At 47.2% G+C, this 25833-nt stretch overlaps 1 protein-coding gene across 3 annotated transcripts in view; it reads right to left on the bottom strand.

The window, feature by feature from the left end:
• Nucleotides 1-1861: 1861 nt before the first annotated feature.
• The window catches only part of LOC142489353 (merlin-like), a 216878-nt gene continuing 192906 nt past the window's right edge, over nucleotides 1862-25833 (bottom strand). For all 3 annotated transcript variants that reach the window (XM_075589936.1, XM_075589935.1, XM_075589937.1), the window contains 6 exons: nucleotides 11037-11139; nucleotides 10498-10616; nucleotides 7346-7496; nucleotides 5257-5445; nucleotides 4539-4605; nucleotides 1862-2331 (listed from right to left, as the gene is read on the bottom strand). In XM_075589936.1, the coding sequence (XP_075446051.1) occupies nucleotides 4570-4605; nucleotides 5257-5445; nucleotides 7346-7496; nucleotides 10498-10616; nucleotides 11037-11139 (598 nt within the window). In that variant the 3' untranslated portion in view covers nucleotides 1862-2331; nucleotides 4539-4569. The remainder of the gene's footprint in view (nucleotides 2332-4538; nucleotides 4606-5256; nucleotides 5446-7345; nucleotides 7497-10497; nucleotides 10617-11036; nucleotides 11140-25833) is intronic.

Here is a 25833-nt window from a genome sequence, read left to right as displayed (position 1 = left end):
CATTTTTAGTTCCAGGAACCCCCAGTTCCAGACATACTTACCGTTTTAGTTGCTCATGTTTTAGCTCCTATTCGGGAGTAAAAAGGGCCTCCAGATCCCTTGGGTCCCATGGGTGAATTGAAAGTCTGCGGGAACCAGCTTTTTTTTTTTTTAAGTTTGTAACCCAACAAATAAAATGCCTTGAACTGTGGGATGTCCCCCTCCCCAGGAGTTAATAGCTTGTTTCAGCTCTGAACCCCACCCCTGGTTCAAATTCTGTATTTAAATAAAAAAAGTGATTATCGCACAGGAATCCTGGTTTAATTAATTGTGATTCACACCAATGCAGGATTGCGTGTGATAACCCGTATTGGAAGTTAGGGAGTCTCGACTTATCAATTTCTCTACAGCTGGGGTGAGAGCAAGCAGTGTTTACCAGCATTTTGCTTCAGAAATTCAAAACATATAACTCATACATTTGCATTGCTTGTTAAAGGTTACTACTATGTATGTAACTAAACCCTTCAAGCATTAACAACTTTATGAGTATGGCTTTAAAAAAACAAACAAGTTCCATAACATTTTGGGAGTTCTGATATTTTGGAAGTGCTACAAAATGTGTTTGTGGAAGTTATTTTCTCATCTAACTAATAAATAAACGTAACAAATTACTGAAATTATTTGAACTAATGCAACGTTTGCTTGTTTTATCTTCATTGGCTGTGCTTTCTTAGGCCTCGGCATAAGCGCTGACCCGTGCTGAGGCGCGCTGCTGCTCGGCACTGAGCCCCTGCAGCCGCAATGAGAGCGGCTTTAGCAGGGGCTCGCGCACGCTTGCGGAAGCATGTGTCTCACCGAGCCTTCAGATTTGGCGCTCGCCGGAGCGCAGGGCCGGTCACGTGAGCGGTTCGCCCAATGAGGGCGAACCAGCTCCGTGACGTCACTGGCTTCCCCCAGACGGCGCGCTGTGTAAGGCCAGGGAAAGCTTGCCACAGTGGCACGATAAGCGCAGCCTTAAAGATATATTGCACAGTGCAATTCCAAAAACCTTGAGAAAAATTTAGGAACCTGAGTATTTTTTTAAATGCCGCATAGCACAGTATTTGGTTTTTCATCAAAACATGCTCTGAATAATTTTCTTATAAAGCAAATTGCAATTTGCTTTATATCTGAAACCTTTAAAATGTACAAACTACCTCACAAAAAAGTGAGTCACATCATAAAACAAATATGAATCCCTCATGTAGAGTACAATATAAAAGATTGTAAGACATTAACAACAAAAAAATAGTTCGTCAAAATAGAGTACCTAGGATTACATCTCTAAATGCTCCTTATGCATGTATATTTTTATTTATATAGCGCCATCTATGTACTTAGCGCTTCCCAGCAGTAATACATGTGCCTAATAATATAACACATAATGGGAATAAGTGCTTGACATAAAAGAATAAGTGCTTGACATAAAAGTAACAGGAAAAAGGAGTCCCTGCCCCGAAAAGCTTCAAATCTAAGTATATCTACAATTTAATGTCGCTCTAACCGGGGACGGTGGATTTCGATCCATCGGCCAATAGAAAGCCTCGACGTCATGGGAAGATGACATCACTACATTCTATTGGCCACTCCATAACCATGCAGTATTTGTAACACTGGCACAAAAAAAAACTACAAATATCTTGGGAATTGGGGGGTGTCCTTTATAGCTGGGGGACCACTAATCCACTCTGATGGGGACCCTCCTGGTGCAGGTAAGTAAAAAAGGGGTGGGGGGGAGAGTTGCTGCTTTACGACAATGATTGTCACTCAACATGCATCTGACTGGAAGATGATGGATCTTTCATTTGAAATGGAAGTTAAAAAGAAGACCTTCACACCGGTGTTAATCAAAATTCACAATCGCCATTGTATTTATGCTTTATTGATGTATTCAATGCTGACATTTAATGGAAAATGCATTACCATAAAAAAAAATAGACTTGATGCTTATTAAACATGACATACAGTTAAATTATAACTTTACTGGAATGAGAATACAAAATACAACTCGTAATTTAAACCTATACAATTCCTGCAGGTTTGTTGATTCCCAGAGCTGAAAATGTTAGTCTTGCAGGATGCAGGTGCATTGTAATAATTTTATTCCAATAAGCAACCTGTGTGATCAGACTGAAAAGTACATTTATGGAAATACAGTCTGTGTTTAAGCCACAGTCCTTTCTTTTGTCTCATTACTGTAATTGTAGTGTCCATGAGAGGGAGCAGTTCCAAAAACCATCACAAATTGGACATGGATCGTGATTGAAAAGTCATAATTGAGACGGATCTGCAAATACGTTGAGAATAAATGGCCTAGAAAGAATGAGAAATAAAGGAATTAAATTGGCAACATTACAATCGGCCTCTACTGTATTCATATAAACACCCCCCCACTCAGGGCCGCCGACGGGGGTGGAGAGCTGGGACAAGTGTCCCGGGCCCAGTGGCTGCGGGGGGCCCGGCCAGCTGGCACTGGAGGTTGGGCCCAACTTCTTTACCCGGCTCCCAGTCCTTTTGTTGCAATCGGCCCTCTGCTCTCCCCAGCGTCGAGCCTCCCTCACTGTCCTGGGCAGGACCTATCTCTGATGCCGGTGCACGCTGGGCCTCTCTCTGACGTTGGCGCGTTCCGGAAGCTGTATTTGGGCTTGGAAGGCATTTTTGTATGTATTCGGGGGATAGGGGTTTTGTATATTTAGGGGGGGTTGTATGTATTTGGGGGTGGGGGGGCTTGTGTGTATTGTGGGGGTTGTATGTATTTGGGGGGGGGGGTTTGTATGTATTTTGTGGGGGGGAGGGAATGAGTGTGAGAAGGGGGGATTGAGTGAGAGGGGTAATTGATGGCGGGGGGAGAGTGAAAGGAGAGAGGGAGTGTGGAAGACAGGATTGAGGGGGGAGAGTGAGGGAGGAGGAGAGCAGGTGAAGAGTGAGACGGGGGTGAGAAAAAGATGGGAAGAGAGTGAAATAGAGGAGGGGGGCTTGCACAACCACCGACACGGGAGGGCCGCCTACGTGGGGGGGGGGAGGCCTGTGAAAACTCTTGTCATGGGCCCCAGGAAATCAGTCAGCGACCCTGCCTCCACTAATAGTGTACAGTTGAAAAGCATGCAGCTCTGATAAAAATCTGATATGCCTCTGGTCATACAACGAGCATAGTTCAGACCACGTACTGGAGAATCTCAAAAGCAGCTAAAGGAAGATGCAAATACTTCAGCTATACAGTCTCCTCATCTGAAAGGCACTTGGTAGTTGGCAGGTACTACTGAACATCATCAAAAACATAGCAGCAAATTAAAAACAAATATTCTGCAACTACAGGTTTGTGCCTGATGTATTAAGAGTTAGAGAAAGTACTGCACTGTTGCTGCAGCACCATTAACCTGTCTTTCTGTGATCGTTGCTTTTATAGTAAACTAGCTGAGAGACCCGGCGTTGCCCGGGAGTAAAGTTTCCCGCTCCCTCCTCTCTCTCCACTCCCCCTCTATTCCCGCTCCCCCCTCTCTCTTTGTACGCCCCCCCCCCTGCGCAGCTTCAGTCCCCCCCCCTACAGTGTCACACACACACAGTGTCGTCCCCACGCAAACACAGTGTCACACACACAGTCTCTTTCACACACACACACACACACAGTCTCTCACACACACACACACACAGTCTCTCTCTCACATACACACACTCTCCCATACACACACACACACACACACAGTGGACAGGAGGAGGGGGGGAGGGAGAGTGGAACGGCCGCCGATCCGAACAGGCGTCTCCCCACCTCCCGCCAGCTGTGACTGCGCAAAACCACCCCCCACCCATATCCCGCCCCACGTGGACAACCAAGGGAGCGCCGTGGGCAAGGTGACTGAAGGGAAAGGCATGTACACACAGTGTACAGGAGATGGGGGGGGGAGGCAGAGTGGAACGGCCGCCGATCCGAACAGCAGCTAAGCAGGGTTAAGGGCGCCACGAGGGGGGAAGGCGCACCGAGGGGGAAGGTAGCGGGGAGGTGAGCTGCGGGTAAGGGGGGGGTGAGCCGGCGGGGAGGTAAGCTGTGGGTGATGGGGGGGGAGAGCCGGCGGTCCGGGCCGCGGGGTGAGAAGGAGAAGAGGAGAGTGGCTGGGTGGTTGTGTTTTTCCCCTCCCCCGAGCTGTGTCAACGGCGGCTGAGAGTGTGGCAGTTGGGTGAGGTCATAGAAGCACGCAGGCCAATGAGAGGCGTGCGGGGCCGGGTCACGGACCAATCTGATTGGCCAGAGGGTGAGTGACAGACCAACGGATCAATCAGATTGCCCATAAGCACAGCAAACAAACAACGTGCACAGCAAACAAACAACGTTTTCATTTTTTAGAGATATAGATGGCTGCATCTTCCCAATCAAAACAACACATTAGCTCATGGCACGTGGCAAAGATCAGGTTAAAAAACAAAAACAAGTTGTAGATATCTTTTCTATTGCTTTTTGTAACAAACTTCGAAAGTCTATGCAAACTGAGCCAAAAACCATGAAGTGGTGCAAATGATTCTCTTACCAGGTGGGGGTTGCCTTTCCTTGATCTGTCTTCAAATATAGATAACGTCAAAATCATACTTCTCAGCCTAAAGTGGATTCAAATGCAATAGAGGAGAACATCAGAACAGTGATATCTAAAGGTTAAACATTTTCTATTGTATTTACAATCCACCTGAAAAAAATAATTTTGGCCGCAGATGTTTTGTCACCAGAAACATACACTTTGTGAAGGGAAATGTGCTAGAAGTCAGAACCCAGTGGTTCTAAAACCTCTCCTCGGGGCCCTGAGCCAGAGCAGGTTTTGGGACCCACCATAAAAAAATCTAACCCACATGCAAATTAGGCACAATTACAAGTGCGTATGTCTATTCCTAAAGGCCTGTGTGGCCAGTGAGTCCCAAGAAGATATTGGAAAATCACCAAATTGTGTCATGTTTTTGGGGGCAAAGAATGGGTTAAGCTGGGCCTGCAAAACTATTTGAGCAACGGCGACAATGCAACGGAGCGACGGCGCCGTTGCAAAAACTGGCAGCCGGCAAAATTTGATTTTGCAAGGGCTGTCGTCTCATGTGACGGCCCTTGAACCAATCAAATGGCCGGAAACCCGCGACGCCGCCACCCGGCGAAATATAACTTTCGCTGGTGATGACGGGTGACGTCACCCGTCGTGTCGCCGTCGCCATCGACTATACGCACGGCCTTAGGGCTGTGTGGAGCAGTCAGCAGAGGGCTTTTACCTGCTTAGCCTTCTGTCTGGTTCCTCTGCCAAGACTGCAGCTCGATGGTGTGTGGACAGGCCTGGTCAGTGTGCCGAAGGGAGTGCTGTCTGGATCTGGACAGCTGTGGACTGTACTCACTGCATAGACAGGAGAGACAGAGAAGGGACTTGTATAGTCTCTTTCATATGTTTGCCTCCAAAGGGTGCCCTTCAAAAAAAGGAGAGAGGAACACAATCATCATCTGTTGTATATTTTACCAAGACTTCAGCAGGTTATAGGGAATTAACACCTTTAAATTAGCTTCTCTTCTTTATCCCTCATATTTGCAGTAAGCTTCCTGCCGCTGGATGTTCTGTAGCCATTTTATTGCATGTGTACTGTACATAATAGTGACACTTTATACTGTTACAGATCACTAACTGTGAAACCCCAACACAAACATTTTAAAGACTCAAAATGAGTAAATGTGGCCACGAGTGATTGTTAATTTAAGTGGTGCCGTTCCATAAGACACATTACTGCGTTGGAAGAGACCTTATCGCCCTTTGAAGTACATTTCTCAAGTGAATGGGCAATAAGGTTTGTTCCAATATGTTTAAGGGCAGAGCATTGCCGTAATGATTAAATAGTAAATATGTCCCAGAATGCCTTGTCCCGAGTAACTCAAAGCTCATGCTAGGTCCCAGCCTGAGACATCACATCCCTGACATTTGCGGCCATAATGCTACACCCACACCCAGAATTACACACTATCTATGTATTTGTCACTATGGAGGATGAAGGTACAGTGTTTGTCATATTGAGGGTTTCTCGTGGATCTACAGTAGCACCCCCGGTATGTCTAGCACTACATGAAAAAGACCATGGTTCTATCAATTGTAAAACCCTAAAGTGTCCTTGCAGTCAAAATGTGCTATTTTCCTAAAATGCTATTAAAAAGTGATAATGCGTATGATATCCAAACCCCTGTAGCGCAAAAAGAACAATGTTCCCATTGAGATAACTGAGCAAGGACATCATATATATTAACAACAAGATATTTTGCGTTTGTATTATTTGCTCATATATATTTCCAAATTAATTTGGTGGGAGGAGGAGGAGCCTTAAGTGGGAGGCGTTTTAAGAACAGTGGGGCTTATGCAGAGAGGTACGGTAAGGACATTTTCGCCAGGTTTGTGGCAAAAATGTCCGCATTCAAAGAGTTCGTGGCGAGAACTTGGCGGGAAAAGTCAAATCCGCCAGACTTATTTAATTTCCAAAATTTATAGCCAGAGGGGTGGCGAGAAGCGTGATTTCGCCAGTGTAAAAACACGCACGATTCCAGTAGCTCTGATGCGCATGTACGCACCAATCGGAGCTACTATATGGCGCGTTTGAGTGAAATTTTGCCCGCCAACAAAAGTTGGCTTTATTGTGGCCAAATACCAATCCCGCTCAGCACTGAGCCCCTACAACCGCAATTAGAGCGGCTTTAGTAGGGGCTCACCTATGCTTCCGCAAGCGCGCAGAAGCGTACGTCTTAGGGGAATTGAAAATTCCCCCGCTTGCCGGCGCGACATGTCAGTCACGTGAGCGGTTCGCCCAATGAGGGCGAACCAGCTCCGTGACATCACGTGCCCGCCCCCGGCCCGCCCCCTGACAGCGCGTGCAGTAAGCAACCGCAAGGCCAGGGAAAGCACACGCTTTCCCTGAGCCTCAGCGCGCCTCAGCGAGCAAGCAGGGAGCCTGGTCGAGGCCTAAGAAGTAGTTTATACACATCGTAAAGTGAGACATGCAAGGGGTTTGATTTTCTTTTAGCTTCTCTCTTTTGTGTGATACATGTTTAACAGACAGGGTGTGCCTGAGGGTGGTTGAACCCTAATTCAGAGGCCCAGATGGAAAAAAAAATTCTTCTTCATTTCTAAAAATCCCAAATCAAGCAAATATATTATCTTGTTTGTTTAAAGAAGACGGTTACATTGTCTAAAGTTGTTCTCAAAATGTTGGGGGGTTTTACAGAGTGCAATATAAAAAAAGCCTAGAACATATTGTAATATGCACCCCAACTAGAGAACGTTTTATACAATACGGCTAATACGTTGGATAATAAGAACAAAGATGCACTCACACTTCCACGTAGATTGTCTTGAGATCTGAGTGTGCCATTCCCCAGGGAGAGGAGGCTCAGCTGCCTGTCCTCCAGTTTCAGAGCCTGGATTTCTGACTTCAGCCCATTCAGTTGACTTTCCAGCTGTTTACTCTTTTCCAGATAGTCCAACCTAAAGACAGTGGAAAGCCAGATAAATCAGAAACGACGTGACCTGGTTTCATTAACCAAGACATGGCAGTACATTTTCTCCACTGTCTGAAAACTCTCAATTTTGGGGTGTAAACGTCAAAATCACAAACATTGCACTTCAATTATTCACTGTACGTGGACTGCCCATGCCATTAATGATAGGAAGGGCTAGTAGTTGCACACATGTTTATCAGAGGGCCACACGTCCATGGACAGACACATTTAAAAAAACATGTTTCACTAAAGAACTGGGGACAGCTGCTGACAGAAGCTGCAATGTGCCTGTCTCCCCACCGCACAGATTCTGCCTAGAAAAAGAATCTTTGCATTTACCACTCTCTTATTTCAGACAGCAAATGTAAAGGTGCGGTCATGAGAAGGTAGAAGAGGGAACCAGGAAAGGTGCTTGGCTGACCCACAAGCATTCTCAATACAGCATCGGCAAATCTTCCTCCTCAAACTACCAGGTCCTGGCAACTCACAGCGGTTCTCAGCTGCTCTGTAAAGCATTTTGAATTTGAAATGCAAAAAGGCTTTCCAAATGCTGTCAGCTCCCCATAGTTTGCAGTTTACAGTCGGCACTTTCACTAGTAGAGGCAGGCTGGAGGGATTTCATTTTTTAAACCAATTAAACCCAGAATTTAGATCGACTAGAAAGCCAGCTTTCTCTGAAAGATCTAACATTTTTAGTCTATAATAATTTTTTCATTTTCTGTCCAAGTACATCTTGGAAAAGAACAGGAAGATAAAGTGACCAGGATCATACAAAGTGCAGGTGACACATAAACAAGTAATCCGATATAACCCCCTGTGTGATGAGCTCCACAAACTCACACTTCCCCCTGGCAGGTTCCTCTCCAATGTGCTCTGGGCATGTGACCTCTCACCCCCCTCCCTTCATCCTTTCACCCACCTCCCTTCATCCTCAAACCCCCCTCACTTCATCCTCACCACCCCCTTCCTTCATCCTCACCCTCCCTCCCTTCATCCTCTCATCCCCCTCCCTTCATCCTCTCTCACCCCTCCCTTCATCCTCTCTCACCCCTCCCTTCATCCTCTCTCACCCCTCCCTTCACCCTCTCTCACCCCCCTCCCTTCATCCTCTCTCACCCCTCCCTTCATCCTCTCTCACCCCTCCCTTCATCCTCTCTCACCCCTCCCTTCACCCTCTCTCACCCCTCCCTTCATCCTCTCTCACCCCTCCCTTCATCCTCTCTCACCCCTCCCTTCATCCTCTCTCACCCCCTCCCCTCATCCCCTCACCCCCCACCCTTCATCCTCTCTCACCCCCCCTTCCTTCATCCACTCACCCCCCTCCCTTCATCCACTCACCCCCTCCCTTCATCCACTCACCCTCCTCTCTTCATCCTCTCACCCCCCTCCCTTCATCCTCTCTCATCCCCCCTCCCTTCATCCTCTCTCATCCCCCCTCCCTTCATCCTCTCTCATCCCCCCTCCCTTCATCCTCTCTCATCCCCCCTCCCTTCATCCTCTCACCCCTCCCTTCATCCTCTCACCCCCCTTCATCCTCTCACCCCCACTTCATCCTCTCATACCCCCTACATCCTCTCACACCCCCTTCATCCTCACACCCCCCTTCATCCTCTCACACCCCCCCCTTCATCCTCTCAAACCCCCCCTTCATCCTCTCACCCCCTCCCTTCATCCTCTCTTACCCCCCCCCCCCCATGTCATTATCACCCCTACAGAACAGCCAGATAAAAAACACACACAAAACAGTACATGTACAAATACACACAGCACATACCAGGACAAAACAGAACAAATACACACAGCACAAAGGAGACAGGAGACACAGGTCACAGCCCCACCACTCTCTGCTCCACGCTTTTCCTCCACTCTTTAGCACCACCCCCAGGCTCCTGCCACCTCCTCCTGATTGGCTGCTGCTGTGTAATGCAGCCAATCAGGATGGAGGAAGCTGCCAGCCCCCTAGCAGCAGCAGCCCTGCTCTATCCCTTCTCAGGGGAAATCCCACGATTGGTTACTAAGTCCAGAGAGGTAATACCGGCATACACATATATGTAACCTAATACCGGGCTGTCCGGTTCAATACCGGACACCTGGCAACCCTAGAAGCAGGAAGAGAGTTATAGTCCGAACGTGATCGAGAGTTCAAGTACCGTCGAGGGAACCCTCAATGGCTATAAAGCACAGTGGTACCGAAGCACCGAATCAGGCCTGCAACAATGAGTACACCGTGAGCTCCCTCTGTGTTCCTGCACTATCACAAGCCAACATACCCAGGTTTGGGTGGCTAATGCACCACTGTCAATGATTCACACCCGTGCAGCATCATAGGGGACTGTGTTATATTGCACACTGTCTGTAGTGATCCTCGGCTCGGGATCACAGGTTACCCGAATTAGTAGTGGCTAAGTAAACTTGTTGTTTCACCCGTATACCGTGTCCGTATTCTTCTCTATGGCCGAGTAGGTTATTAAGAGCGACTCCGGCACCGCCTCAGCAATAGTCATAAGTCTAAGAGCTAAAAGTAGAGGGTTCACACTAACACAAGCGCATGTATACCCAGCAAATTACACAACGCAATATGCTGTGAGGCCACTTCTGTTTTTGTCAGGGAACCCCCGAGCTCTAATCAAATGAATAAAATGCGGACCCTCAATAATATGCAGACCATGTTCAATAGGGGACTAAGGCTGTAACTACTAAACTGTGCTACAGGACACATGCCAGCACTGGAGACACCTTATGGCCAATTTACTGGGAAGCGCTGTAAGGGGTCTTCCGGCTCTGAAATGAAAGGGGTCTTATGGTATAGTAAACATGGAGCACGTTATAATGTTGGAATTCATATTCTCCACAGCAGCAAATGTCTTCTGAATAAAAGACCGGTCAAACGGCCTAAAAGCTGACTGGATGCACACCAAAAGATAATATGATTTATGGCACAATTACCTTCTCCCATTAAAAACTATAGCAGGGAGCACCATACAGACCTTTCCATCTCTATTTCCAATGATAATCTCTTGAAATCGGAATCGGGCCCATCGAGCCGTAACGTCCTATTCTCGGAACATCTTTCTGTGCTATCGACTGGAGGACTTTTTGTCGCCGACTAAAAAAAAAAGTAAATGAGCAGAGTACAAATGCCGCACATGTTAGAGTTACAGAGGTAGTGCATAGTATTAGTAGGGCTCATGGTTTTCCCATTTTACATGGACGCACAATCAATTGTAACTCACTGGTAACATGGACAAGGGCTGAGTGATATTAACAGTGTATTTAAGCATATCCAATCAAGGTCGTTCTTCCCCCCCTCCCCACCAAAAAAAGTATTAACAAAGAAATAAAAAAGCTACATTATTGATAGAAAGCATATAAAAATGATATATTGTATGTTTATATTTTTTTACCATATATTGAAAGGTTATCTACCATAATACTACACCACCGATACCCTAACAGTATCAATATCATACCACTAATCTACTACATCTGTAGTGTAAAAAGACTTGAAGAAAGCAATAGGACTCACAGGATGATGCAGGGTGGACAGGTCCAGGAGCCTCTGCTTCGCATTGCGTGCTGCGTCTCTGGCTTTGTGCAGGTCCTGTTCTAGGTGCTCAAACTCCTTGATTCTGCCATAAAAAAAACCACAATGCATCTCTGTACGTCAGGTTTCTAAACGCTGCATTACAAGCAAGATCACTTCACTGCCATTTGTCAACCCCTCGTGCAGTGTAATGAGTAAACATGAAGGGGTTAACAAATGGAGTTTAAAGGTCTCATGCAGAGTATATAACGCACGGCCTATGTTTGAGGGTGCTCTGCAAATCTTTAGGACAGCTTGTTCAGTTCTGTTTTATAAACCCAAACCATTCTGTGTTTGTAGTTCTTGGATTTGCAATCATGTTTTTCCAAATCTAGCAACGCTTCTGAGTAGAAGTGTTGACGAGAAAACAAAACTCATCCAGCTTGTCACACAGGTGTTTGTGTTGGGTGTTTTGTGCGGGAGGGTGATCTGTAATTATTACTGATAAAGTTCTAGTAAGAGAGTGTGTATATATAGTGTACAAATATTATTGTGAAATGTTATAGTGTATGGTGGTTGTGCACATACGTATACAACAAATGGGTGATAAGGTAATTCAATACGGAAGCAAAGATTATAGTCATCTGAATAGTTAGGGGCAGATGCACTAAGCTCACATAGCCTATTTAACCTAGGTTAATGTTAGGTTAATCATAACGCCTATCCACTAAAGCAAATAACCTAATGATAAGCTAGTGTTACTAATTGAAATCGTGTGTAACTATATTATATAATTGTGTTACTCAAAGCAAATAATATGCTAATGATCTGTTATCCTCACATTGCAGACACACGAAAGTCTGTTAATGTTAACGCTAAATAAGTCACACACAAAGTTGGCTTTACTCTCAGCCAGACCTTGATTATCTCAACATTATTTCAGTGAATATTAGATAACATACTGACTATTAAGAAATATTAAGTTAAAAATGCAGTGGTAGGGGCGTGTCGATGACGTCATCCAGGACAATCGGGTAGAGGAAGAGCTCTTGAGACCCTTCTGAATAAACTTAACTTTTAAGGAGTTTTAGCCCGACCAACAACTTATAAAAAGCCCCTAAAAGGTTCCTAAACCCGGCAGGATGGCAAATAAGGGGAAAAATCCCCCGACCCAGGGAGCTAGCAACTTTTTTACCCCCACAAAGCGGCCAACTGAAGCGGGAGGAAAGCGGCAAGATGGCGCCCAGACTCCGGGCCCACGAGGCAAACAAGGCCTCCCGGACCCAACAAGCCCCGCCGAGTCCCCCCCACCCGCAGATGGTGGAATCACGAAGACGTACCTGGAGGAACTACACGCCAAGCTCCAGCGCTCACTACAAACTAACATTAAGGAAGCGGTGGCTGAAATCCGGCAGGATATCAATGGCCTCCAGGAGCGTACCACCACGCTAGAAACCAGGCTCGACGAGGCCCTACATCATCAATCAGAGGCCGACGATGAAATCATACGCTTGGGCCACGAAATCAATACCCTACGGGATGGCCTAGAAGACCAGGAAAACATGGATCGCCGCCAGAACCTGCGCATCCGCGGCATCCCTGAGGCGGTGTTACCTGCGCACCTGCGGGCCTAGCTGGTGGAGTTCTTCCTTCTCCTATGCCCAGACCTCGAGCCAAGAGACCTAGAGATTGACAGAGCGCATAGAGCTCTGGGCCCACGCCTTGAGGACCCTAATCGAGAACGGGACGCGATCGTGCAACTACACAGCTACTCAACCAAAGACAAGCTGATCGGCGCAAGTAGGGAGAGAAACACGATCACGTTCCGAGGCGAACAGCTACAGGTCTACAACGACCTTTCTAAACTAACTGTTGATCGCCGCAAGGCTCTTCGCCCCCTAACATTACTCCTGAGAGAAAAGGGGATAACGTACAAATGGGGATTCCCCTTCAAATTGGTTGTCTCCCAGAAGGGCAAATATCTAACAATAAGGCATCCTGAGGACATGGAACACCTTGCTAAAGTCCTGGGCCTCCCAGATGATCCCTTCCAGCCTGCCCACTCAGCTGGTGACCGGACACGAGAGAAGGACGACATACCTGTGAGGACCTCGGAGAGGCAAATCCGAGAAAAATAAGGGGCCAAACAGATCTAGCCACAACTTCCATCCAGAAGAACACCACCATCCTACCCACAAAAAACAGCCCTCAAAATGGCGCCGGGTGCATCCTTACCTCCCCACGTGGCCTTCCCTCGATCCAAGGCTCATCGGAGAACTAGCCCAGATACAGACTCACAGACAGTCCTTGCTGCCTCAACGATGCCACGCCAGCAACTGGACACCGCATAGCTGACTCCGGAGCCCCACAGCGGATCACGAGCCCCGCCTGACTGAACGACGACACCAGCTCCGCAGTTCCCCCAAGATGGCGGCCGGAGCGTCCATACCTTCCCACGTGGATCTCCTCCGATCCGCGGTCGCTCAGCTGCCTCGCTCATCAAAATGGCACCCGAGGAGGCCTCACACCATCGAGACGATCCCCGCCGAATCCAGACGAGCTCCGACTGACGTCATCACGCTGCGCGACAGGCTCCCACCAGCGACGGCTGTACCACCTAAACATGGCGATGGCTGTATCACCTGAGCATAATGACGGCATCCGGCACAGACCGCCAGACTTCCCCGGCGGCACCCTTCCGAAGATCCCCTCTTCACCCCCTTCTCATTCCCGGCTCCGGTTTCCCCAGCGCTCCCCCCCTCAACTGCGGGGGCTTTGCCAATTTGTCTGCCCCTGCTCAGGACGCCCAGACCCCTTCCCCCCCCCCCCCCGTGCGAGCCCAAGCAGCGCAAGTCGGATATCCAGCAGACAAACGCCGAAAGACAGGGTTTGTACAATTGTTACACCAGACCATACACCATTGTTACAACATGTCCCGTCCACCTCCTCCCACATGTTCCAAGGTCAGCAATGTTCCCCCTCCCGACCCAAAGCCGCGCTACCCCCCAATAGCAAGCTCATCAAGAGGAGTCCCCAACCCCTTCTCCCCCCCACCTCGAACCCCCTCCCCCCCCCAATAACAAGTCCATCACGATGAGTCTCCGAACCCCCCTCCCCCCAACCCCCTCGCCCCTCTTCCCCCCTCTCCCCCTACCACCCCTCCCCATATTTTGTATCGCCCCCACTCCCCTCCCCCCCACTCTCCCTCTCTTTCCCCTCCACTCCCTTAGCCATTCCCTCCCTACTCCCCCCACCACACACCCCCCACCAAGAATCTATCCCGCTCCACCACAAAAACTGATCCTAACTACAAAGGGCAAAGAGGGTTGAGCGCCAACCTAGCTGCAGAGAGCAGTGGGTGGCTGGAAACTTCAAAACTTTGTGAACTCCTAATGACTAATTGATTGCGCTCTGCACACCCTGTACGTGACCTGCGGAATAGAGCTAAACTCACTCCTGCCCCCCCCAGATCTCCCCACCCTACCTCCGAGGCCTCCACCTCCCTCCCCCATTCCTCCTTTTACCAACCCCCCCCCGCAATACTGCTCAACACATACAAAAAGAGAGATGGATGGTCTCTTATTACATCCCCACAGTATACGCTAGGAAAGCGGCGCCGTACCAACACTGATCACTACATGCTACAGGCGGTCCGTATAAGGCCAGCCACCACATGCTGACCCTAACCCCTAGCTTGCTCATACACCCCTCCCCCTTCTCCCCCCCCCTCACTGCCAAAGAGAAAAACCTCTCTAAGGTAACGGATACCACTCTCACCCTAACAGATGCCTAGATTCTATAGCCTCTCGTGGATGCTGCAAATGTCTAACCTGTTTGTGATATGTATTGCATTGTATATCTTATATGCTTTATATGCTTTCTGCTGTTCCAAAAGAACAGTTTTGTATCAATATTGTTTATACCTAACCTGACTGTTACTGCACACGTACTGTATACTCGATATGCTTCATATTGTCTGAAAGGAATACTATGCAGGACAAGTATGTGAACTATCCCCTCCTCCTCCCACCCCTGCTTTCCCCCCCTCCCCCTCCAGCCTTCCCCTGTCCTCCCCTCCCCACCCCCCCTCCTCACTCTCCCCCTCCCTTCAGCACTCACCCTCAGACTTGTGCCAACCCTCACCTACCCCCCTCTCCCCCCATAACCCCCTCACTACGCCTACACCTCACTGAAAGGGGAAACAAAGGAAGATCCCTACCCTTGAGCTTATACGAGCGCAAGGGGAAAGAGGGGCCGGGGCCTCACAAACCCTACCAGCTCTGCCGGCGTAGGGTATCCTAGGAACCTTCCCAGTTATGACACACCACAGTAAGTAGGCTCGGGCGTAACTTTATATAGCTAAGGGTCTCCCCCTGGCCCGCCTTTACTGGAGACTGTTGTCAGACCCGCCCCCAAGGGTCTTAAACCACACCAACCGGTCTTTAGGTCAGACCGGTTTCATACCTTTCAGACCCCATCCGGGTCTACCTTCTTCCCTTTTTCCACCCGCTGTCCCTATCCCAGCGGTCCGCCACCGACCCTAACCCTCCTGCCCATTTGACTGCCTACCTCTAACCTTAGCTCAAAGACCACACGTAGCGAACGTTAACAATAGATATAATGTCCCACCAAAAAGCATTAAAGTTTGTATCCCTAAATGTTAAGGGCCTACATAATACCAGAAAGCGACGCCTGGCCCTAGAGGAAATCAAGAGATCGGGGGGAGATGTTGTTTTCCTCCAGGAGACACACTTCACGTCTCAGGAGCCGCCTAAAACATTTCAACATGCGTACCCGTTGAGCTATTTCTCATCATATAGTAGCAAGCGCAGAGGGGTTGCCATTCTGATCCGTCAGGGTACCCCATTTAATTTAACAAAAATCCAGGCAGATCCAGAGGGAAGATTTATTGTAGTCTATGGCTCACTTTCAGGCTCGACAATCGCCCTTATTAACCTATATGCCCCAAATGAGAACCAGACAGAATTCCTAAAAAATGTTCTGGAAGAAATTGACCCACAATACCTATCCTCGCTGCTTATTGCAGGCGATTTAAATATGGCTCTCAACCCCAGAGAAGATAAATCGAGCCTACCAGGACGACAACACTCCACCCAGTCACAAAGACTGGGGAAAAAATTTAAGGACATTATGGGAGACTTCTCTCTTATAGACATCTGGAGAACACAACATCAGGGGCAAAGGGATTACACCTTTTACTCAGCCCCTCACCAGACATATTCCCGTATAGACTACTTCCTTGCTACCAAGAACATTCTAGAAGCCACCACAGACTCAGATATCGGCCCAATCACGTGGTCAGATCACGCTCCTATCACCATGACCCTATCCATTCCATTCGTAAAAACGATCTCATATTGCTGGAAACTTAACGACTCCTTATTGAATCACTCTGGGACAGTAAGGGAGCTCAAAAAATCCCTTAAGGAATATTTTCGTATAAATACAGGCTCAGTCTCATCTCCAGCAGCCCTATGGGAAGCCCATAAGGCGACAATCAGAGGACATTTCATCTCGATTGCCTCCCATCGGAAAAAAACCAAACTCAAACAAACCAAAGAGCTAACAGACAAAATAATCAGCTTGGAACAGCAACACAAAAATAACCCTTCCCGGAGAATTTATAAACAGCTGACTTCTGCTAGAAATGACTTAAGAATAATACAATTGGAAAACGTAGAAAAAGCTCTTAAATGGACGGGTAAGAGGTATTATGATAAAGGGAACAAGGCTGATAGACTTCTAGCTAGCAAGTTACGAGGCATACAAAAAAGGTCACAAATAACGGCGATCCGGAATAGTGCTGGTGAATTCTTATATAACGGAAAAAAAATTGCAGAGGAATTTACTAAATTCTACACTAAATTATACAACCTAAGAGCCCACTCTGCTATCCCAGGCTCGAAAGAGCAAACGGCTGCTATTGACTACCTAGCCGACTGCGACCTCCCCTCACTAACAGAGGAGGAAAGCCTTATCTTAAACGCCACTATAACGGCGGAAGAATTAGAAATGGCCGTCAAGGCCTCAAAAATCTCTAAAGCACCGGGCCCTGATGGTTTCACAAATGCCTATTACAAGAAATTTCTCCCCATTTTGTCCACTCACCTATTACAATTGTTCAACTCATTTCTAGAAGGAAGTCCTATCCCATCTTCAATGTCATCTGCCAATCTGGCCCTAATACTCAAAGAAGGGAAGGACCCCACCCAATGTGGAAGTTATAGACCAATCTCACTGTTGAACAATGACCTAAAACTATATAGTAAAATACTGGCGAACAGACATAACCCAATCCTACCGAGACTAGTACACATGGATCAGGTCGGGTTTGTCCTGGGCCGCCAGGCCTCAGACAATACCCGTAAAATCATTAATTTAGTTGACAATGCCCACCTCTCAGATTCAAAAGCAATGTTATTAAGCCTCGACGCAGAGAAGGCATTTGACAGAATTGACTGGCTATTTCTAGACAAAACATTGGAAAAATTTGGGTTCAGAGACTCATTCCTGAAAGGGGTCCAAGCGCTTTATCAAAATCCGTCTGCCTCAGTAAGACTAACAGGAGGTGGTCCCGAACAAATCCACATTAGAAATGGAACCCGACAGAGGTGCCCCCTCTCCCCTCTCCTCTTCGCTCTCACGATTGAACCACTGGCGACTAGAATAAGACAAAACCCGAACATCCAAGGTATCCCCATTGCTAACGAACACTACAAAATTTCCCTATTCGCTGATGACATCATCCTGACCTTGACCAAGCCCCTAACTTCCCTCCCCAACCTCCAGATGGAACTGACGGAATTTGGGAAGGTATCAGGTTATAAAATCAACAGCGACAAATCAGAGGCCCTAAATCTTAGTCTCCCTGACCCCGTAGTCAAGCTCCTTAAACTAAATTTTAGCTATCGATGGTGTCCCTCATGCATTAAATATCTGGGAATTAATGTATCTAGGCACTATCGGGACCTATACCGGGATAACTACCCGAAACTGTGGGACCAGATCAAAAAAGATCTAGATCGGTGGGAAGGTTATCAGATCTCATGGATCGGGAGGATGATCTCTACCAAGATGAATATACTCCCAAGAATGTTGTACTTTTTTCAGACACTCCCGATCCAGGTTCCGGCCGCTGATCTAAAATATATACAGAATAGATTACTCCACTTCATTTGGCAGGGTAAGAGACCCAGAGTCGCCAGATCGGTCCTGATGACCACTAGATCCAGAGGAGGGATGGGGGTACCTGATCTTTATAAATACTACCTAGCTGCACAGCTCAAGCAGGTGGTAATGTGGAACTCAGACCCGACCCGCTGTTGCTGGGTAAAAATGGAAACTCAATGTGCCAAATTGCGTTCTCTGCAAGCCTGCCTCTGGAGCCTGGACAGAGGAGATGGTCACCTACACAATCTTAAACTACAGACCTCACGCTTTACGTGGGACATCTGGTCAAGATACAAACATAAATATAACCTCTCCTCCACAAGTTCTCAACTCACCCCTCTCGTCAATAACCCCAAATTCCCCCCGGGATGTGGGTCTAAACTGTTCGCCCACTTTAACACACAGGGTATAGAGGCAATTGTCGATCTACTGAGCCTAGGGAAGCTCCTGAGCTACCAAGAACTGAGGACCAAATTTAAAATCAAAGAATTGGACACCTTCAAATACCTCCAAATTAGAAACTTTGTACGAACTACCTGCCCTCTTCCAGAATACCCCACTCTCACTACGTTCGAAAACCTGTGTGAGTCCAAGACCTACCAGAGGGGTCTAATCTCAGATATATATAACGTACTAATGCACACAACGACCCCCACACAGCATGATTACATGCTCAGATGGTCAGCTGACTTGAATATTAATATAGAAAGATAGACTTGGGAAGAAATCTGGCAGGCAGCCTCAGAAACTTCCCTATGCACTACAATTAAAGAAAATATTTACAAAATCATGTTCGGCTGGTATCTTACCCCAGCATGATTAAACCAGATCTACCCTCTGGCTTCAGACCAATGTTGGAGAGGCTGTGGTAATAGAGGGGACATGGCCCACATCTGGTGGACCTGTCCAGAAATTGTGAAATACTGGGCCAAAGTCCAAATTCTGATAAAAGAGGTCACTGACCTAGAAGTTCCTATTGAACCACTGACCTACCTGCTGGCTGCACCTATGCCGAACATAGTGCGGCCCACCAGGAAATTAATATCCTTCATTCTTACCGCGGCGAGATGCTGTGTTGCGGCCTCCTGGAGGAAAACAACAGCGCCGGCACTGGGCACGATTAAAAAACGACTTAGCGAGGTAATGATCATGGAAAGGCTTACCGCTACCGTTAGGCAAAAAATCCCCGCCTACGAGGATATCTGGGAACCTTGGTTCCTCCTCACCAGAGATCGTCAACCAAACCCAACACGGTAGAGGCCTCTCCTCTCCCCATAAGGGACTCAGACCCCAAACAGAGAATCACTCACTAGTCAAATGGGCTACCCCCCCTTGTCTTACTCCCTCCCCTTCTCTCCCCCACACCTCCTTTCCCCCCTCTCTGTCTTCACTCTCGGAAGACAACATCCTCCCCCTTTTCCTCCTGACAACTGCTGTTGCCACTCTGTTTCCCCACCCCCCCCCCCCAAAATGTTGCCTTGAAAAATGTTAGGCTTGTTAACTGTCTTGTAAACTGTAGTACCTAACTGCCTAATAAAAACATTGGAAAAAAAAAAAATGCAGTGGTAGCCTAATATATCCATAGGTTACATAGTTACATTGTAGATGAGGTTGAATAAAAAAAAAAAAGACGTGTCCATTGAGTTCAACCTCAGACAGAGGAAGGCAAACGAAAAAACGAAAAACCCCAGTGAAACGTCATTCAATGATATCTCATAAGGAGAAAAATAATGTACTTCCTGACTCTGATAATGGCAATCAGATGTCTTCCTGGATCAACATCCTTCCCATGTTTACTTATTTGGTATATCCCTGTATATCTTTCCTTTCTAAAAAGATATCCAATCTTTTTTTTAATATATCTATTGTATCTGCCATCACAGTCTCCATGGGTAATAAATTCCACATTTTAACTGCCCTAACTGTAAATAACCCTTTCCTTTGTTGCTGATGAAATCTCCTCTCCGTCAACCTAAGTCTGCACAACAAGCTGTCACAACAAATGCATTGCCGCTGTCGCGTGCGCTTATAGTAAGCGCGACGGGGCGACGGCTTGGTTGCGATCGCTGGAAGTCATCTCAATTTGATTTTTCCAGCGACCGCAGCCTGACGTCACCGTCGCTATAAGCGTAGCCTTAAGGAATGACCCTGTGCTGTTTGTACTGCCCGTGGGATGAATAGTTATTTTGAAAGCTCCTTGTACTGTCCCTGAATATATTTGTATAGTTATGATATCCCCTCTTATGATATCCCTTCTTATATGCCCCTTTTCTAATGTAAACAAATCTAGATTAGCTAGCCTCTCCTATATCAGATTTTCGATCTCCCTTATTAATTTGGCTGCTCCTCTCTGCCCTTTTTCTAGTTCTATAAATCTCTTTTTTGTGGAGCGGGCCCAACATTGTACTACCTATTCAAGGTGTGGTCTTACTAATGCTGTATACAGTTGCATAATTGTACTTTCTTCCCTTCCATCCATTCCCTGTTTAATGCAAGATAAGATCTTATTTGCCTTTGCAGCTACTGCATGACATTAGGCATTATTGGGAAGCCTGCTGTCTACAAGCACTCCTAAAGGCTTGACGAATGGGCCAGTAGGCCTTGAAATGTTGCTCTATTGTGTACATATAACAGTGTGTGTCTGCTAACATTTCTTCTCGCTGTGTGTGGAATTTTTTCTGTATTGCTGCTTTTTTGATACATTAAAGAAGAAACTTGGTGAGACCAAAAGCAAAACGTAAGTCCTTCATTATTATTTTTTTGAGTGCTGATCCAGTTTGATTTTTGTGTAGTCTAAGCATCTTGCAGTGTGGATCATAGCACCTCTAGCTGAACTGTGGACAGGGTGAGTGCTAGTGCATTCTAATTTTTCTGATTTTACTACCTTACACAATTTAGTGTCATCAGTAAAGATGGAGACTTTTCTCCCTATGTCAACCACAAGGTCATTAATAAACAAGTTAAAAAAGCAGTGGTCCCTTTCTTAAATATCCAATAGGGTTTATATTAACCAATTCCATGTCTTTTGAAACAAAATGATGTATGAATTAGACAAAGAATGAATAATTAATTATGAGTCAGGGTATGTGCAAAAGTAAGTGAAACCCTGGTTTATCAGCTAAATTAAAGAGGATCAGGTATTTAAACTTGTCTTGTAGTTTACCGTTTAAATAATTAGGTAGATCTTCAGGGGTGAGTTTGGGTGGCACCCCCCCCCCCCCCTACATAAAGATCAGAAACTTTGTGAGTTTGGTCTTCACCATACAGGTGTGTGGAAACACATCATGCCACGATCAAAATAAATCTCTGAGGACCTCAGAAAAGCCGTTATTGATGCTCATCAGTCTACAAAAGGTTACAAAACCATTTCTAAGGATTTGAGGCTCCACCAAACCCAGTCAGACAGATGGAGAAAGTGCAAGACCACAGTCACTCTACCCAGGAGTGCTCGCCCTACCAAAATCTCTCCAAGTACAAACCGGCAAATCATCCAGGAAGTCACAAAGAACCTAAGGCCGAGCTCATACACTCCGCTTGCTTGTGAGAGTGCGAGCTCCATCCGTGCCGCGCTGCTGTAGCACAGGCGATCTGTGCTCATAGTGTTGCAGGCGTTTGGGGGCATGGTGGGGGCGAGGGCGGAGGCATGGTGGGGGCATCACAAAGCTGGCTCACCCTCATTGGCTGAACCAGCTCACATGATGCTGACGTCAAATGGCAGCTGCCTGAGAAGACAACATTTATTATCTTCTCAAAACGCTGCTGCGTCAAGGCGCTACATCGCCGGGAGGCGTGCAGGCACTTGGCTAACTACTATAGCAAGTACAGAATTGTGCCGGACGTGCGCGCGCACGCACAACTCCACCACAATAAGCTCGGCCTAAGAGTAACATCCAAGGATCTGCCGGCCACTCTCGCCTTGGATAATGTGAGTGTTCATGACTCAACTATCAGAAAAAGACTGAACAAGAATAATATTCATGGAACGACAGCCAGGAGGAAACCACTGCTCTCTAAAAAGAACATTGCTGTCCATCTAAGTTCGCCAGAGAGCACATAGATGATCCACAAGACTTCTTCAACAATGTTCTGTAGATAGACGAGTCAAAGGTAGAACTTTTTGGCTTCAAGGAGAAACATAATATTTGTCGAAAACCAAACACTGCGTTTTGAACAGAAAAACCTCATCCCAAACGTGGTAGTGGGAGTGTGATGATTTGGGGCTGTTTTGCTGCCTCAGGACCTGGATGGTTTGCCATTATTGACACAATCAAGAATTCTACATTGTATCTGAAAATTCTAGAGGAGAATGTCAGGCCATCTGTCTGTGAGCTGAAGCTGAACCGAAAGTAGGTTATAAGTTGAAGCAGTTCTGTAAGGAGGAATGGGTAAAAAATCCTCAAAACCAATGTGAGAGACTGACCATCAATTACAGAAATCGCTGAAGTCATTGCTGCTCAACGGGGTGCCATCAGGCACTGAATCTAAAGGTTCACGTACTTTTTCACACACAAATATTGTATGTTGAATTATTTGAGGATAAATAAATGTTGAAAAAGTATCATTTGTTCAGGTTATCTTTATCTATTATTAGGACTTTTATCGCCACTGTTAAGTAAATTTTAAATAAATCCACTGCAGACAGTACAAACTTGTATCCAACACAAGTACTTCAAATAGTAGTTGCTTTTAATTGCAAAGATGTATAAAGATTGCACGTTTCAGGGGTAAGCCCTTCGTCAGCTCATGGGGTTACCACCAAAATGTTGTGTGATATTTATACATCTCTGCAATTAAAAGCAACTACTACTTGAAGTACTTGTGTTGGATACAAGTTTGTACGGTGTGCAGAGGAGGGCCGAGGATTTATTTATGTGATTTTGGGCAGCTGATCACTTCCTGTCTCCTTAATAGCCACATTGAAAATATTTCCGTTGAAAGGACTAGGAGGTTGATCTGGTGAGTGCAGTACTAGGAGGTTGATCTGGTGAGTGCAGGACTAGGAGGTTGATCTGGTGAGTGCAGGACTAGGAGGTTGATCTGGTGAGTGCAGTAGTTCCTGCAATACGTGGACTATTAAGTATATTTTACATAAAATTTTTTTAAATCTTTATATTGCAAATCGTGTTATGTAATCTCTAAAGTTATATAAAGCCTATCTGTACCATGTGAAGTGCATACTATGATATAGTGTAAGCTAACCTTCTTCCTTTACACTAGCCTGTATCCCTTAGGCTGCACTTATAGTGCTGGTGACTCAATGCCGCTTCAAAACAAATGCATTGAATCTGTAGCATGCGCTTATAGTAGGCGCGACGGAGTTACGTGAATCTCTGTAGTCAGTAGAATTTGATTTTTACAGCGACGGTCTCATCATGTGACAGGCTGTAACCAATCAGATAGCTTCTGATGCAGGGAGAGGTGGGATGTCTCTGTGTGTGTGTGGGATTGTGTGTGTGTGTGTGTGTGTGTGTGTGTGTGTGTGTGTGTGTGTGTGTGTGTGTGTGTGTGTGTGTGTGTGTGTGTGTGTGTGTGTGTGTGTGTGTGTGTGTGTGTGTGTGTGTGTGTGTGTGTGTGTGTGTGATTGTGCGTGTGTGGGAATGTGGCCGCAAACAGAAATCATGGGGCCCAGGACAAATGAAAGGAGCAGCCCCCCCCTCCCAACCCATAGCGCACCTACCACGGAAATATTTTTTTAGCGCGTAACTTTTACTTAACCCAATACATATAAAAATACCCCACTCCCCCAATACATCTACAAATATACCCCAGTCCCCCAATACATATAAAAATACCCCACTCCCCCCCAATACATATAAAAATACCCCACTCCCCCCCAATACATATTAAAATACACCCCCACCCCCAATACATCTACAAATATACCCCAACCCCCCAAATACATCTATAAATATACCCCACTCCCCTCCCCATACATCTACAAATATACCCCAACTCCTCAATACATCTTAAAAATACCCTAACCCCCCAATACATCTAAAAATACCCCAACCCCCCAATACATATATAAAATATACCCCCAATACATATAAAAATCAGGCTTACCTTGGGGATGATCTCAGGTCGGGCCGGTGGCTGCAGGGGGGGCGGTGTGGCAGTGGGGGGGAGCGGTGGGGGGGGGCGGTGGCAGGGGACCAGCGGCTGGCGGGATTGTGGGGGTTGGTAGGTGGCGGGGGCCCGGTAGCTGGCTGGACTGTGGGGGGCCGGCGGCCAGCGGCTGCTCGTGTGCGCGCCGGGTCTCTCTCTCGCGCCAGAAGCTTATCCCAGCTGACTTCCGGTGCTGCTGAGAGACCCGGCACCGGGAGCGTTTTTTTAACTGATTTTTTTTTAACTGGCCCGGCCGCGACCCACGGGGCCAGGGACATCAACACCGGCAGACACCTCTGTTGGCGGCCCTGTGTGGGATTGTGTGTGTGTGATTTCTGTGCAGAGCCGCCAACAGGGGGGGACTGCCGGTGTTGGCGTCCTGGGCCCCGTGGTTAACCTGAGCGGCGGGGCCAGTTCATTTAAAAATAAAAAAAACGCTGCTCTCTGACGGCTGTGCCGTAAATCAGCTGGGCTAAGCTTCCGGCGCGCCAGCATGAGAGGGAGGCCCGGCGCGCGCGTGAGTAGCCAGTGTGGGACAGAGCCTGCAGTGGGGCAGGGCCGGTGACAACTGCTGTGACCTGCCACCGGTCCCTCGCAGTCGCGCCAGCCACCAGCCCCCTCACAGCACCTCCAGCCACTAGGCCACCGCCCCACCGCCAGCCACCGCCCCACCGCCGCACTGCCAGCCCCCGCCACTGCCACCCCCCCGCAGCACGCCAGCCCCTGCAGTCACAGCCCCTGCAGAACCCCCCCCCCCTGCAGCCACCGGCCTGACCTGAGATCATCCCCAAGGTAAGTCTGATTTTATATATGTATTGGGGGGGCTGGGGTATTTTTTAGATATATCGGGGGGGTTGGGGTATTTTTTAGATATATTGGGGGGGGGGTTGTGGTATATTTGTATATATGTATTGAGGGGGTTGTGGTATATTTGTATAAGTACTGCGGGTTGGGGGTGTATTTTTATATGTATTGTGAGGGTGTATTTTTATATGTATTGGGGGGTTGGGGGTGTATTTTTTATATATATTGGGGGGTTAAGTAAAAGTTGTGCGCTAAAATTTGTTTTTCCGTGGTAGGTGCGCTATGGGTTGGGGGGGTTGTGTGTGTTTGTGTGTCTGTCAAGTGAAACACACTACATGAACAACATTAAAATAGTAAATTCTCCCGTAATTTAAAGTAAAAGTAAAGTAAATTCAGCATGCAAACAGAAATTACAACTCCTCTCCATTTCAGCCGTCCCCCTTGCTCTTGTCCCCAACCCTCTGCCTTCTGTCACTCCCCTTGTAGCAAGAGACGTCTCCCAAACTCAAATTACAACTTTCGCTTGGGCTACGGAGGCGGGAGACGTCATCCGTAGCCGTAGCTGTAGCCGGCACTATAAGCGCAGCCTTACACACTGCAAGGCAACACATGCGCAATACACGGGTCCAAGAGCTAACACTCTAAGACCATAAAACACAGTTCAGGGGCAACCAAGTGGGCTTAACCTTTATTAGTGAGC

The sequence above is a fragment of the Ascaphus truei genome, chromosome 3 (assembly GCF_040206685.1).
Source record: "Ascaphus truei isolate aAscTru1 chromosome 3, aAscTru1.hap1, whole genome shotgun sequence".
NCBI lineage: Eukaryota > Metazoa > Chordata > Amphibia > Anura > Ascaphidae > Ascaphus > Ascaphus truei.
This window is presented reverse-complemented; position numbering and strand designations above follow the sequence as displayed.